This window comes from Siphateles boraxobius, unplaced genomic scaffold (assembly GCF_051911475.1).
Source record: "Siphateles boraxobius isolate OS27281-9 unplaced genomic scaffold, OSU_SipBor_1 85, whole genome shotgun sequence".
NCBI lineage: Eukaryota > Metazoa > Chordata > Actinopteri > Cypriniformes > Leuciscidae > Siphateles > Siphateles boraxobius.
In genome coordinates this window covers 567,501-580,000 of record NW_027509214.1, presented here as the reverse complement: position 1 = coordinate 580,000, position 12,500 = coordinate 567,501, and the positions used below count along the sequence as shown (strand labels likewise).

Genomic DNA, 12,500 nt, shown 5'->3' with positions numbered 1-12,500 from the left:
GTGTGTGTGTGTGTGTGTGTGTGTGAGAACAGAACGCACACAGGTTGAGTGTGTCGGTCAGCAGGATGCTCAGACTCCAGACGGCAGACTGTACAGCAAGCGCAGACAAGACTTCGTCAAGAAGAACATTGAGGTATGAGGAGGGTCACGCCAGGCGTGTGTGTGAGCAATGTGTGTGAGGAATGTGTGTGATATTGACAGGTGGCCTCAGGGGGAGGGTCTTCCTCCTTATGCAGAGCGTTTGATTGGACAGAAATGCACCGAGGTTTCTGTATTAATATTTCAGCAGAGACGAGCTCAGTATGAAAGCTTGTTTCTGCCACGGAATAAAGAATAATGAAGGTGCTTGCGAGTTTATATCTCACAATTATCCGAAAAAAAAAGTCAGAATTATGAGATAAAAAGTTGCAATTATCTTTTTTATTTTTCATTCTGCGGCAGAAACAAGCTTCCACAGCTACAGTCATGAACTACAGTAAAGAACACGAGTCACATTGGAATTATAAACACGGAGAGACGTTTATTCATAACAGGACAGAATGGAATAATTGTTGTGTACAATTGTTTCTCTACTAAAACGGTTCCAGATTCAACACTGCATTAAATTATGTTCTTCGTCAGTGTTTCTGTCTCGTTTTCCAGCACAAATATCTAAACATTATTAAATCAAGATACATTTACTGGAGAAGCAAAATGACCCCATTGGCAGATCTTTTTTTAAGAATAAACGTAAGTAAAAGCACAAGTTTTAATCATAAACTCACTTCATTTTGATCAATTTCTCTTCTTATCTTCAGTCATTTTGCTTCTCCAGTAAATGATTTAAGAATTTTTAGATTTGTCCTGGAAAACGAGACAGAAACACTGAGAAAGAACATCATTTTATGCAGTGAATGACTCAAAGAGCAAATGTCTGATGATCTGATTGACGGTGTTTGTGGTTGTTCAGCTTGCAGGAGCTTCAGGGAACTCAGTTCTGCTCACACAACAGGAGAGAGAGAGGATAGAGGAACTACTGAGAGATCTGGATGAAGAAGACAGTGATCCTGACCTACTGACTGAACCTCAGGTACACACACACACACACACACACACACACACACACACACACACACACACACACACACACACACACACACACACACACACACACACACACACACACACACACAACAGGAGAGAGAGAGGATAGAGGAACTACTGAGAGATCTGGATGAAGAAGACAGTGATCCTGACCTACTGACTGAACCTCAGGTACACACACACACACACACACACACACACACACACACACACACACACACACACACACAACAGGAGAGAGAGAGGATAGAGGAACTACTGAGAGATCTGGATGAAGAAGACAGTGATCCTGACCTACTGACTGAACCTCAGGTACACACACACACACACACACACACACACACACACACACAACAGGAGAGAGAGATTACACTTCACGTTTACAAGCAGGAGCCATCTTTGGAAAACAATCTTGACCAGTCGAACCACGAACGCCGTGCTACGTAATGGTCGATAGTCACAGTTCAGCTCACGTAGCACGGTGTTCATGATTCGACTGGTCGAGACTGTTTTCCAAAGATGGCTCCTGCTTGTAAACGCAAACTGTACTGTTTTTATAAAGTATCTTCTTATTAAACTGTCTGTACACTTACAGAGTTCTCAGTGCTTCGGTTTGCAGGTAGAGACCCACATTATGCTAGCATGTTAGTGTGGGGCTATGTAGAGCCTTGTTAGTGGTATTAGCTAGCGATTTTTATTTTTACTTATTCTATGCCCCATACACTAGCCAGTCCTTCCAGAAAAACACTTTTTTTTTGTGATTGTTCCGGGCAAAAATCCTTGATTATGCGGCCCGTTTTCTTTAAAAATGCGATGGAATATGCGGGATATTTATGCAATTTTATGTGATGAAATTGCGGGAACTTGCAAAAACTGCGGTTTGATGAAAAGAGAAAAAAAGTGATTCCCCCAACACCCTGTTCTCACTAGGCTACTGCCTTAATGTAAAGAGTCATTTCTTATTCCTTCCTTTGATAAGCAAGCATAACACATCACAGAAAGTGCTGGAATATTTAATTTCTCATCTTGTTTTATTTCAGACTGTAACGAGTGTAAATAAGGTGTGGCTCCTTTAAGAGCTGCGCGCTCCCTGTTGAACTGTCTGCGGTGTTATATTGTATGCGCCTCGAACACCCCATGTGTGCGGGTAATTTCTGTTTGATGCTACTTCTTTTATCTTATTTTGTTTATTAAGTAACGATGTGACGGTAGAACGTGTGACAGACAGTTATACGAGTTCGATTATATGTGACTTTTTTGCAACGAAAATGCGAGGATTATGACATCATGCAAGCCCCGTATATTTTGCACGGAAATCGGCAATTTCTGCGGCGAAAGTGCGGCGTATTTGAAAAAATACAGCCCCCGCATGAATATGCGGACTTTGGCTGATTATACACTAAACCATGCGGTCGCATAATCGCGTTTTTCTGAAGGGACTGACTAGCGTTATAAGTTAATCTGTGGTTAAACTAAAACTAACGTTAAAACTGGGTACATTCGATTATCATGAAAACGCATCCCAGAGAACGGTTGACTCGGAACCCATGTGTTATTTACCCCTAGGTTCATTTTTTGCCAGAATTGTCCTTTAAGCTTTTCTTTGAGAAAAGAACAAAGAACGGCACTGAAGTCATTCTTAAAAAAGGAAGATGTGTTCAGAGTTTTGCCAACCGGATACGGCAAAAGTTTACGCGTGGGACTCACTCAGCCACAACCGCTCGTTGCTCCGGTTGGTTGTAGCGCTATCCTATTGCGTGCAGAGGGAATCTGAAAGACAACCGTTTATCCCGCCGCTCGGTTTGAGCGCTGCCAATGGTGAGTTCCCAGACCTAACATCTTCATGTGTGTCTGGCTTGCCAGGCTACATTTCTTCATCACTCAAGCAGGTAAAAGGTCTGGAGTTGATTCTAAGCGGCTGTTTTCATGACACCGTTTACAACTAAAAACGTCTCGGTTACGTATGTAACCCTCGTTCCCTGAGTAGGGAACGGAGACGTTACGTCGGATGACGACGAATGGGGGTTTCGCTTAGAACACCTATCGACTTCGAGTATTACAAAACGAGCCAATGGCGATGAAATGCCATGGGTCTGCGGAATTTGCATAGCGTATCTCCGCCCCACCGCGTGGGTATAAAGGAGGACGCCGGCAACATGCAGGTATGTCTTCGCTGAGGAGCCGAGACTGAACTCAGGCGTCTGCCCAGCGGTACAGCGGAAGTGGCAGGGAGACGTAACGTCTCCGTTCCCTACTCAGGGAACGAGGGTTACATACGTAACCGAGACGTTCCCTTTCGTAGTCACTCCGAGTTACGTCGGATGACGACGAATGGGGGTCCCCGTGAAATCACGCCACCTTCACAGCTGTCTTCCAGTGCCCTGCGAAAGTCTGATCCCCTTGTCGTGATACTGGCACAGACGAAGGAGTCCTACTTAACACAGGAATACCAAGGTACACTGGGAAGCATATCTCAGAGGAGATATGCCGCAGCATGCCTACCCGTAGGGAGGACTTAAGATACACATATGGCCGGAGGGCTACATATGGGTGAACACTGAAGTGACCAGCCCGAGGGGTGGCAACTTTCAACTCCAGGAGGGCAAGATGGCTTGCCAAGGGAAAGACACATGCTCAAGGAGGCTTACAGTGGAAATACACATGTGGGGGTTACTCAGGGAGGAACCATGCACACGGAGGCACCTAGCCGACGCCCAGGCAATAGACACTGGCGCCAGCGTCAACAGTGCAGGAGGAACTCAGGGCTTCAAAGAGGAAGGCTCACCTAAGGAATAATCGCACGTATCCAGTCCGTGGAGTGGAATGGCGAGCAAGCGAAGACACCTGAGCGGGTCCAGCACGAGAGGACACAGGCTCCACTCGGAGATTATAGAATCTGGCGAATGTGTTGGGTGTCGCCCAGCCTGCAGCTCTACAAATGTCTGCCAGCGAGGCGCCATGTGCTAGAGCCCAAGAGGAAGCCACACTCCGAGTGGAGTGGGCTGTCACACCAAGGGGGCACGGTCGGCCTTGCTGTTGGTAAGCCAAAGCAATGGCGTCCACTATCCAGTGAGACAACCTCTGCTTTGAGAGAGCCTTTCCCTTCAGTCTCCCACCATAACAGACAAAGAGCTGGTCTGAGGTCCTGAAACACTGCGTTCTGTCTACGTAAGCGCGGAGAGCGCGTACTGGACAGAGCAGTGCCAAGGCTGGGTCTGCCTCCTCCCGGGGCAGCGCTTGCAGGTCCACCACCTGGTCCCGGAGGGGAGTGGTGGGAACCTTGGGCACATATCCAGGCCGGGGTCTCAGGATCACGTGAGAGTGACCGGGCCCGAATTCCAGGCACGCTTCGTCAACGGAGAATGCGTGCAGGTCCCCTACCCTCTTGATGGAGGCCAATGCAACCAGGAGCGCTGTCTTCATAGACAGGAACTTAAGCTCAACTGGTTGCAGAGGCTCAAAGGGAGCCCTCTGCAGGGCATTTAAGACCACTGAGAGGTCCCAAGAGGGAACGAGAGGAGGGCGAGGAGGATTCAGTCTCCTCGCTCCTCTCAGGAACCTGACGATCAGGTCGTGCTTCCCCAGAGACTTACCTTGAACTGCTTCGTGATATGCGGCGATAGCGGCCACATACACCTTCAGGGTGGAGGGAGACAGCCTTCGCTCCAACCCATCTTGCAGGAAGGAAAGCACGACAGAGATCGAGCATCTCCTGGGGTCTTCTCGACGAGAAGAGCACCAGTTGACGAAGAGGTTCCACTTCAACGCATAGACATGTCCCGTGGACGATGCTCTAGCGGAAGTGATGGTAGCCGCCACCGCTGGTGGCAGGGAACTCAAACCTGACTCGTCCCGTCCAGGAGCCACACGTGGAGCCTCCAGAGATCGGGTCGAGGGTGCCAAAGGGTGCCCCGTCTCTGAGAAAGGAGATCCTTCCTCAGAGGAATTGGCCAAGGAGGTACTGTCGCGAGGAGTACCAGTTCGGAGAACCAGGTCCGGGTGGGCCAATACGGCGCAACCAGAATGAGCTGCTCCTCGTCCTCCTTGATCTTGCACAAGGTCTGTGCGAGAAGGCTCACTGGGGGAAACGCATATTTGCGTAGGCCCCGCGGCCAGCTGTGCGCCAGTGCATCCGTGCCGAGAGAGCCCTCAGTCAGGGGATAGAACAGGGCGCAATGGGTCGAGTCGTGAGAGGCAAACAGATCTATCTGTGCGTCCCCGAACTGGTCCCAAATCAGCTGAACCGACTGGGGATGGAGTCTCCATTCGCAGGAGATGGGCCGAAACCGTGACAGCTCGTCGGCTGCAAAGTTCCGATCTCCCGGAATGTAGATAGCACGAAGGGACCTCAGGTGCTTCTGGCTCCATAAGAGGAGGTGGCGTGCGAGTTGCGACATACGGCGGGAGCGTAGACCACCCTGACGGTTGATGTACGCTACAGTCGCGGTATTGTCTGAACGGACTAGTACGTGTTGACCCCTGAGCAACGTGAGGAAACGGTGCAGGGCAAGGCGTACTGCCAGCAACTCGAGGCAATTGACAAGCAGAAGGCGCTGGGGTCCTGTCCAGGAGCCCGCGGCAGCATGTCCGTTGCACATGGCGCCTCAGCCCGTGGAAGAGGCATCTGTGGAGACAACAACATGCCTGGAAACTCGTTCTAGGGGAACACCGGCCCGTAGAAACTGAGGTTCCACCACGGGGTGAAGGTCTGACGACAGGTCGGAGTTACTGTAACTCGGAGCGTGCCATGATGCCATGCCCACCTCGGGACTCGATCGCGAAGCCACAGCTGAAGCGGTCTCATATGAAGCAATCCGAGCGGCGTTGCCGCAGCTGCAGATGCCATATGCCCCAGGAGCCTCTGAAACAATTTCAGTGGGACCGCACTCTTGTTTAATGGCTGAGTGGAGAAGGCGACCAAGTCCATGCCGAGAAAAGAGCTCCCCTGCACGGGGCAAAGTTTACTCCTTTCCCAGTTGACCCGAAGGCCCAGACGAGCTAGGTGCCGGAGCACTGGGTCCCTGTATTCACAAACCTGGTCTCAGGAGTGAGCTTAAGACAGCCAGTCACCGAGATAGTTCAGGATGCGAACCCCGTGCTCCCATGGAGGAACAAGGGCTGCCTCAACAACCTTGTGAAGGCGCGAGGAGACAGGGCTAGCCCGAATGGGAGAACAGCGTACTGACATGCGCGCGCCCTGACAGCAGAACGTAGGTACGGTCTGAGTCGAAGGAGAACGGAGACATAAGAGTAGGCGTCCTGAGGTCGATCGCTGCAAACCAATCCTGTGGCCGCACACATCCAGAAATGCGTTTGGCCAGGAGCATCTTGAACGGCAGCCTGAGAAGGGAGCGGTTCAGATGCATAGGTCCAGGATTGGCCGTAACCCACCAGACTTCTCCGGGACAATGAGGTAGGGACTGTTAACCCGGACCTCATCTCGGCTGGAGGGACAGTCTCAATCGCACCCTTCGCCAGTAGGGAGCAACCTCCGCTCTCATGATAGGGGCATAGCCACCGACGAAAGTGGAGCGGACTCCCGTGAAGACGGGAGGAGACCGTGCGAACTGAATCGCATAGCCGAGCCGATGGTTCGCACGACCCAGCGGAACAGATAGGGAGCTCTAGTGCAGGCTCCCAACTGTGCCAGCGGAGTGAAGAACCACAGACGTCCCCCCGGTGGTGCAGCGAAGCGGAAATGACCAGCCCAGACGAGGGCGGCATAGCGGCCCGGTGTGGGGGCAAGGTCATAACCGCACCCTGACAGAGGAGGCCAGGGAAGGACCAGCGTTCCACGGGGGCCTGCTCTGTCAGGGGTCTGGCGACAGAGGGGGACAGGGGCGAAACGGTCCGTGGACGGCACGCCGTGTCAACCACCTCTGGGGCAGAGGGGGAAGAGGAGAGCACGGCTTGTGGGCGGCGCTCTGTGTCGTCCGAGAACTCTGTATGCTCAGAGAGGAGAGAGTCAGTTCTTCCTGAATAAGGATTCTTCCCCAGCCCTCCACCGGGGAAAGGAGTGGCCCTGCTACCAACTCCTGGAAAGAACTGAGTCTCATCTCTGAGCAGCCCATCTCAAAAGTGCCGCTTAACCCGGCGTTTAGCGGGGTGCGGGGCTGGAGAGGGCTGAGGCATCCCCCTACGGTCTTCCAGAGCCAGGCCCGGGTGGACGGGCGGGGTTGGAACCGTGGGAGGGAGCCTTCGGCGGTGGGCAGACTGAGGGATCTGAGCGGACGGCGGGCCGTCGGGCAGAATAACCTCAATCTGCTCACGGGCGGTTGAGAACTGTGGGCAGAAGCACTCAACCGCACCGCCGAAGAGGCCGACCTGGGAGATGGGGTGTCGAGCAGACGGGTCCGCCCGACATCTTGCACATCAGACCGGTCAGCCCCAAACTGGTGAACATCACCTGACTCCGAGAGCGTACGGCCACTTTCGTCGCTCGGAGAGCAAGGTCAGTGGCGGCGCGCAGCTCACTGAAGAGCCTCGGGTCAGTCCCGCCCTCCTGCATGTCCATGAGCGTCTGGGTCAGGTAGACCAGCAGAACGGTCATGGGATGCAGTGAGGCAGCTGCCTGTCCTGTGGCACTATAGGATTTCGCCACAGATTACTGTGACGAAAAGAACTACAGGCTTGGACGGGTGCTTAGGATTGCGCCGGGAAGCACTCTGAGGACACAGTAGCATGGCAACAGAGCGTTCAACCGGGGGAACCCCAGTGTACCCATGGGCAGCGGCCCCTGAGGGGAGGAAAGGCGGATGAGACCAACGAGAGGACCCGTGAACTCATCATGCACGTCCGGGAGGAAAGATATTGGGGTATGCCGTGGACGCGTCGGCGGCCTCACCCAAAAACCAATCGTCCCGGGAAAGCATGGCCATCATCTCCGGATCAGACTCAGGCACAGCCGTATGCACACCAAGGGGTGGCAGCTGTGAAGAGTCGTCATTTCCAGAAGAATCAAGCCCACCTAGTGATGCTGCTACAGACACAGCATCATCCTCTGTAGCTTCAAATGAAAACACACGGGCCACCCGTGGGTAGACTCGTGGAATCATCAGTTCGCTAGCGGGCACCGTCATTAAAGAGGGGGGGCTGGGGCGTGGACACAGAGTCGGCGCCTTGTTCCAGACCAACACCCTCAGGTCACCCTGTCCACCAGCCGAAGATCGGGTAGTGGATGAGGGGACTCTCACTCTTGCGAGTTCACCGAGTCTCGACCTATATATGACGCGATGATCACGTTCCCAGAGAGAACATGAGTCATCCACGAGCGCTGTTCAAGCATGATCAAAGCCCAAACACACTAGACAGCGCTCGTGCCCATCAGAGTCCGATACCAGTCCGCTGCAACCAGAAATGCACGGGCGAGCCGTCTTTAAAAAGACGTGCCGCGTGCGAGCTCTTTTATGAGAGGAGAAAAAAACTCCGCGATGTTGAAGCGCACAGGGAGACACACACACACTGGCAGATCACTGCACAGATCAGCAGGCACTGTGAGCTCGCTGCAGATCGCCGTCACACCAACACCGGAGAGAGAAGCTCGTCTCATAGAGCGAAGTCAGAGATGATTGTGGAGTGAAGAAATATTCTTGGCTCCGAAGCGAAAACATACCTGCATGTTGCCGGCGTCCTCCTTTATACCCACGCGGTGGGGCGGAGATACGCTATGCAAATTCCGCAGACCCATGGCATTTCATCGCCATTGGCTCGTTTTGTAATACTCGAAGTCGATAGGTGTTCTAAGCGAAACCCCCATTCGTCGTCATCCGACGTAACTCGGAGTGACTACGAAAGGGAACTTAGACATTTTAGGCGTTTTGGCCTTTCATTTACACGATAATGGCGTTTTGGGTGCCTGAAAACGCAAAGTTTTGAAAACGGGTTTCAAAATGCAAATTTTTGAAAATGGTCTCGTGTAAACAACAAAAACGCGAATCTCTGAAGAAGATGACGTCATGCACATGCTCATTATGAGTTCAGTCTATAGTGTTTCATCGCCATCTGATGGCCTGGTGGCAGAATACAGCCTGTGAATGAGGAGAAATAAGCAGAAAATGTCTCCGTTTTAAGCGTATCGTTTTCATGTAAACGTGTGGTATTTCCATTTGGAATCTATTGCTCTGAACCTTCATCATGCGTTCAAAGCAGCTCTCCGTGCAAGTCAAAGTCAAAAACACTAGGGATGGTCCGAATACCATTTTATGAGCTTCGAAGCTTCGGTTGTAATGAACATCGAATATTCGAAGCTTCGGAACCATTATAGCCTATCTGTCCATTGCATTTTGATTATTTCGAGAACCGTTCATCCAAACGACTTCACAAGGGAGTGCAGTGTCGTATTTGGTGCAATATAGATAGACAGGCGAGACGCGACACGTTCAGAATTAATAAACTTATAATAAACTACAGAACTGCATGAGCCGGATGCGCGCGCGCCTCACACTGAATGAAACACTTTTCATCTCACAATCCGGACTGTTTTTCTTGCACGTCCGAGTTGAGATCGGACCTCATTATTGTGAGGTAAAAATTATGATTATTTTATTTTTTCCGTGGCTTCTATGGGTCAGTGTTGATTCTTCCGGCTGAAACGTTTGTCAGGGTTTAGTTTGGCTGGTGTTTACGAGCTCTTTTTCTATTCTGATCTTTGTTTGGCTGGTTTTTACAAGCTCTTGGTTTATTCGGATCTCCACCGCAGGAACTGGACTCTACATTTACAGCGTCTCTTTCTCTTGCTAACCGTTTTCTGTAATTATTGTTGTGCAACTGAACGGGATCGCAGATGGAAACGTCTTGTTATTGCAGGAGCTTGTGGATGTTCCGCAGATGTTTGATGTTGTTTGGACTCATTTCTGCCATAATGAAAGTGTGTGTGTGTGTGTGTGTGTGTGTGTGTGTGTTTGACTCTTCGACCCGGAGAGACTGAGACGCACAGCGGGATCTTCAGTCGCTAGTAAATCGTTCACCAGACCGAGAGAGTGACAGGAATGAAGGAGAGATTCTGTGACTGAAGTCAATCAGCTTTATTTCTACAATAATAATAAAGGATATTAGATGTTGTCCTAAATTGAGTGTTTTTAAATTACGGTTTAGGCACATTTGCTTTATGGTTGAGTGTATCTTGTTTTACTGTTGTCTTGCTTGTTTAAAGGGGTGGTAAAACACGATTTGACTTTTCTAACTTTAGCTAGTGTATAATGTTTCTGTTTGAGCATAAACAACATCTGCAAAGTTACAGCGCTCAAAGTTCAAAGCAAACGAAGATATTTGCTTTTAAAGAAATCAATTTCTAAGGACGACACCTCATTCCTCCAGGGTTGCTGACGTCACTAACCCCAATATTTACATAAACCCCTCCTCCGAGAATACGAAATAAGGGGGCGAGGCCATTTTATATTGTTTAGAATATATTATACTGTATAGCATTTAATTTGACAGTTTCTGTACGAACCCTGATCGATTCACAGTAATAAACCGAATCAATGAGGCAAACTTCATCAGATATGAGACTCATTCAAATTCTAGAAAGATTCATTTAAAATTGCACAACTTTACTTTCATGACGACTTTTAATCATTTTAAATCAAGATTAAAGTTTGAAAACCTTCCTCTGATTTTAATAGCGTGTTTGGTAACGGCATCATCATCATGTATTTATATAGTTTGTCTCATCTTCTTTGGATATATTTAACGGTCCATTTCAGTCATGTGACTTCTCTGTTACCTCCAATGATCTGCACTTTTTCTTACTGTCTTTGTTCTTGTGTTTTTGTTTTACTTTGGTCATAAATACGACCAGAAAAAGTCTAATGCAGATTTTCAGACCGAAACCTGACTTTCCTTGTACGGTCCAGTTATGTATTTTAGAAATGTGCGTATACAAAATCACAGTTGGCTAAAAATGTACTAATTTAAACAAAGTAATAACTTAAGGCAGAAACTATGAGCTCATTGCAGTAATTGAGAGCCGCTCGTGTTCCTCTGAGCTCACGCTCGTTATATTGAGATCTTTAATGAGCCTTCAGCCTTTCCTGCACGCGGGCAGCGAGACAAAGCTGACCTCACGCTCGCCGCTCGGCCTGATGGGAGATTTGCTCAGTGGGAAACAGAAGGACATTAGTCAAGACTTAGATATTTGGCTTTTAAGGGACGGTTGGACGAGCGATCAGAATACAGTGTGACGTCCAGAAACAAATGCCAGGTGCAAAGCAGAAGATCTGTGACCGATATTAAAAAGCAAATAAAATAAGTGTTATTGAGGAGCTTTCAGTCGAGTTGAACTGAAGTTTACTTCACAATATATAAAGCCTTGCTTTCCCATGAATCAAGATGATATTTCTGAGCCAGCAAATAGACTTAAAGTCCCCCTGTGGTGTAAATCCAGCTTTAATGTTGTTTATGTGTCTATGTGGTGTTTTTAATATGCTTTAACACAAACCATGTGTAAATTCATAAGTCGACAGCATTGCTGAGTATTTTCTCTTTAAAACTGCAGTGAACCAAAGACAGTCTCTAAAACACGCTTTGAAATCGCTGGTGTTTCTGACGTCACAAACTACCTTGTAACCAATCAGATCAACGTGTGATCGTCAACGAGTGGATCTCTGAGTGAGTGAGTGGGTGGAGGCGGGGCTCATTTGCATATTCATAGAACCGCCATACTAAATGAGGCAAGGGTGTCGAGTTACATTCAAGATATTTTAAGGCATGAATGTCATTGAATGTCATGAATGAATTGTCAGTGAAATGAATGTACTAATTTTTAGTTTGATAATGTTTTTTTATTTAATATTTTGTATTTGTAGGGGATTTTTTTATACTAAATTATATTTGCGCTGTATTTATAATCCATGCATTCACTTTTTGTGCATAGACCTGAAAATTTAATTTCCAACTTGTAAACTTGGTAAATCTTGAATGCTTTAGAGTGACAGACTGAAGTTTGATCTCTTTTCAAAGACGACACTTGGCAGATTAAAGCTGAAGTGAAAAAGTTTAAAAAGTTAACAGAAAAAAGTTAGAGAATTTTACATGTATTGTTATGAAAAATGCACAAATATACTATTTTCAATTCTTTTATGAAATATATATTTTCAAAAACATGTTTTACTCATAAACTTCAAAGAGTAAAAATCAATGCCATAAATCTACACAAGTTGTGTTGTGAATGTGAGCTGATATCTCAGTAAGAGAGCGTTCAGTGAGATGTTGTTCGGCTGCAGTTCCAAACGCTTCCACTAGAGGAACTTCGTCTCAGTCATTTCCAATGCGTCACTCCTGACCGCGAGCAGCACAAGTGTGAATATTGTGTTCATTTAACCTGTTCCAATCATGTCATGATTCTTGTGTGTTCACACAGCAAGTGCCAAAACCTTTACCAAGTTTCGTACCCTTCCGATGAAGTAAAAAAATAAATA

The 12,500-nt window shown here is 48.4% G+C and overlaps 1 protein-coding gene across 3 annotated transcripts in view; it reads left to right on the top strand.

Annotated features, from left to right (window-relative positions):
• The window catches only part of fsip1 (fibrous sheath interacting protein 1), a 34,015-nt gene that overhangs the window by 8,863 nt on the left and 12,652 nt on the right, over nt 1-12,500 (top strand). For all 3 annotated transcript variants that reach the window (XM_077221677.1, XM_077221678.1, XM_077221679.1), the window contains exons 9-10: nt 33-133; nt 950-1,069. In XM_077221677.1, coding sequence (XP_077077792.1) covers nt 33-133; nt 950-1,069 — 221 coding nt within the window. The remainder of the gene's footprint in view (nt 1-32; nt 134-949; nt 1,070-12,500) is intronic.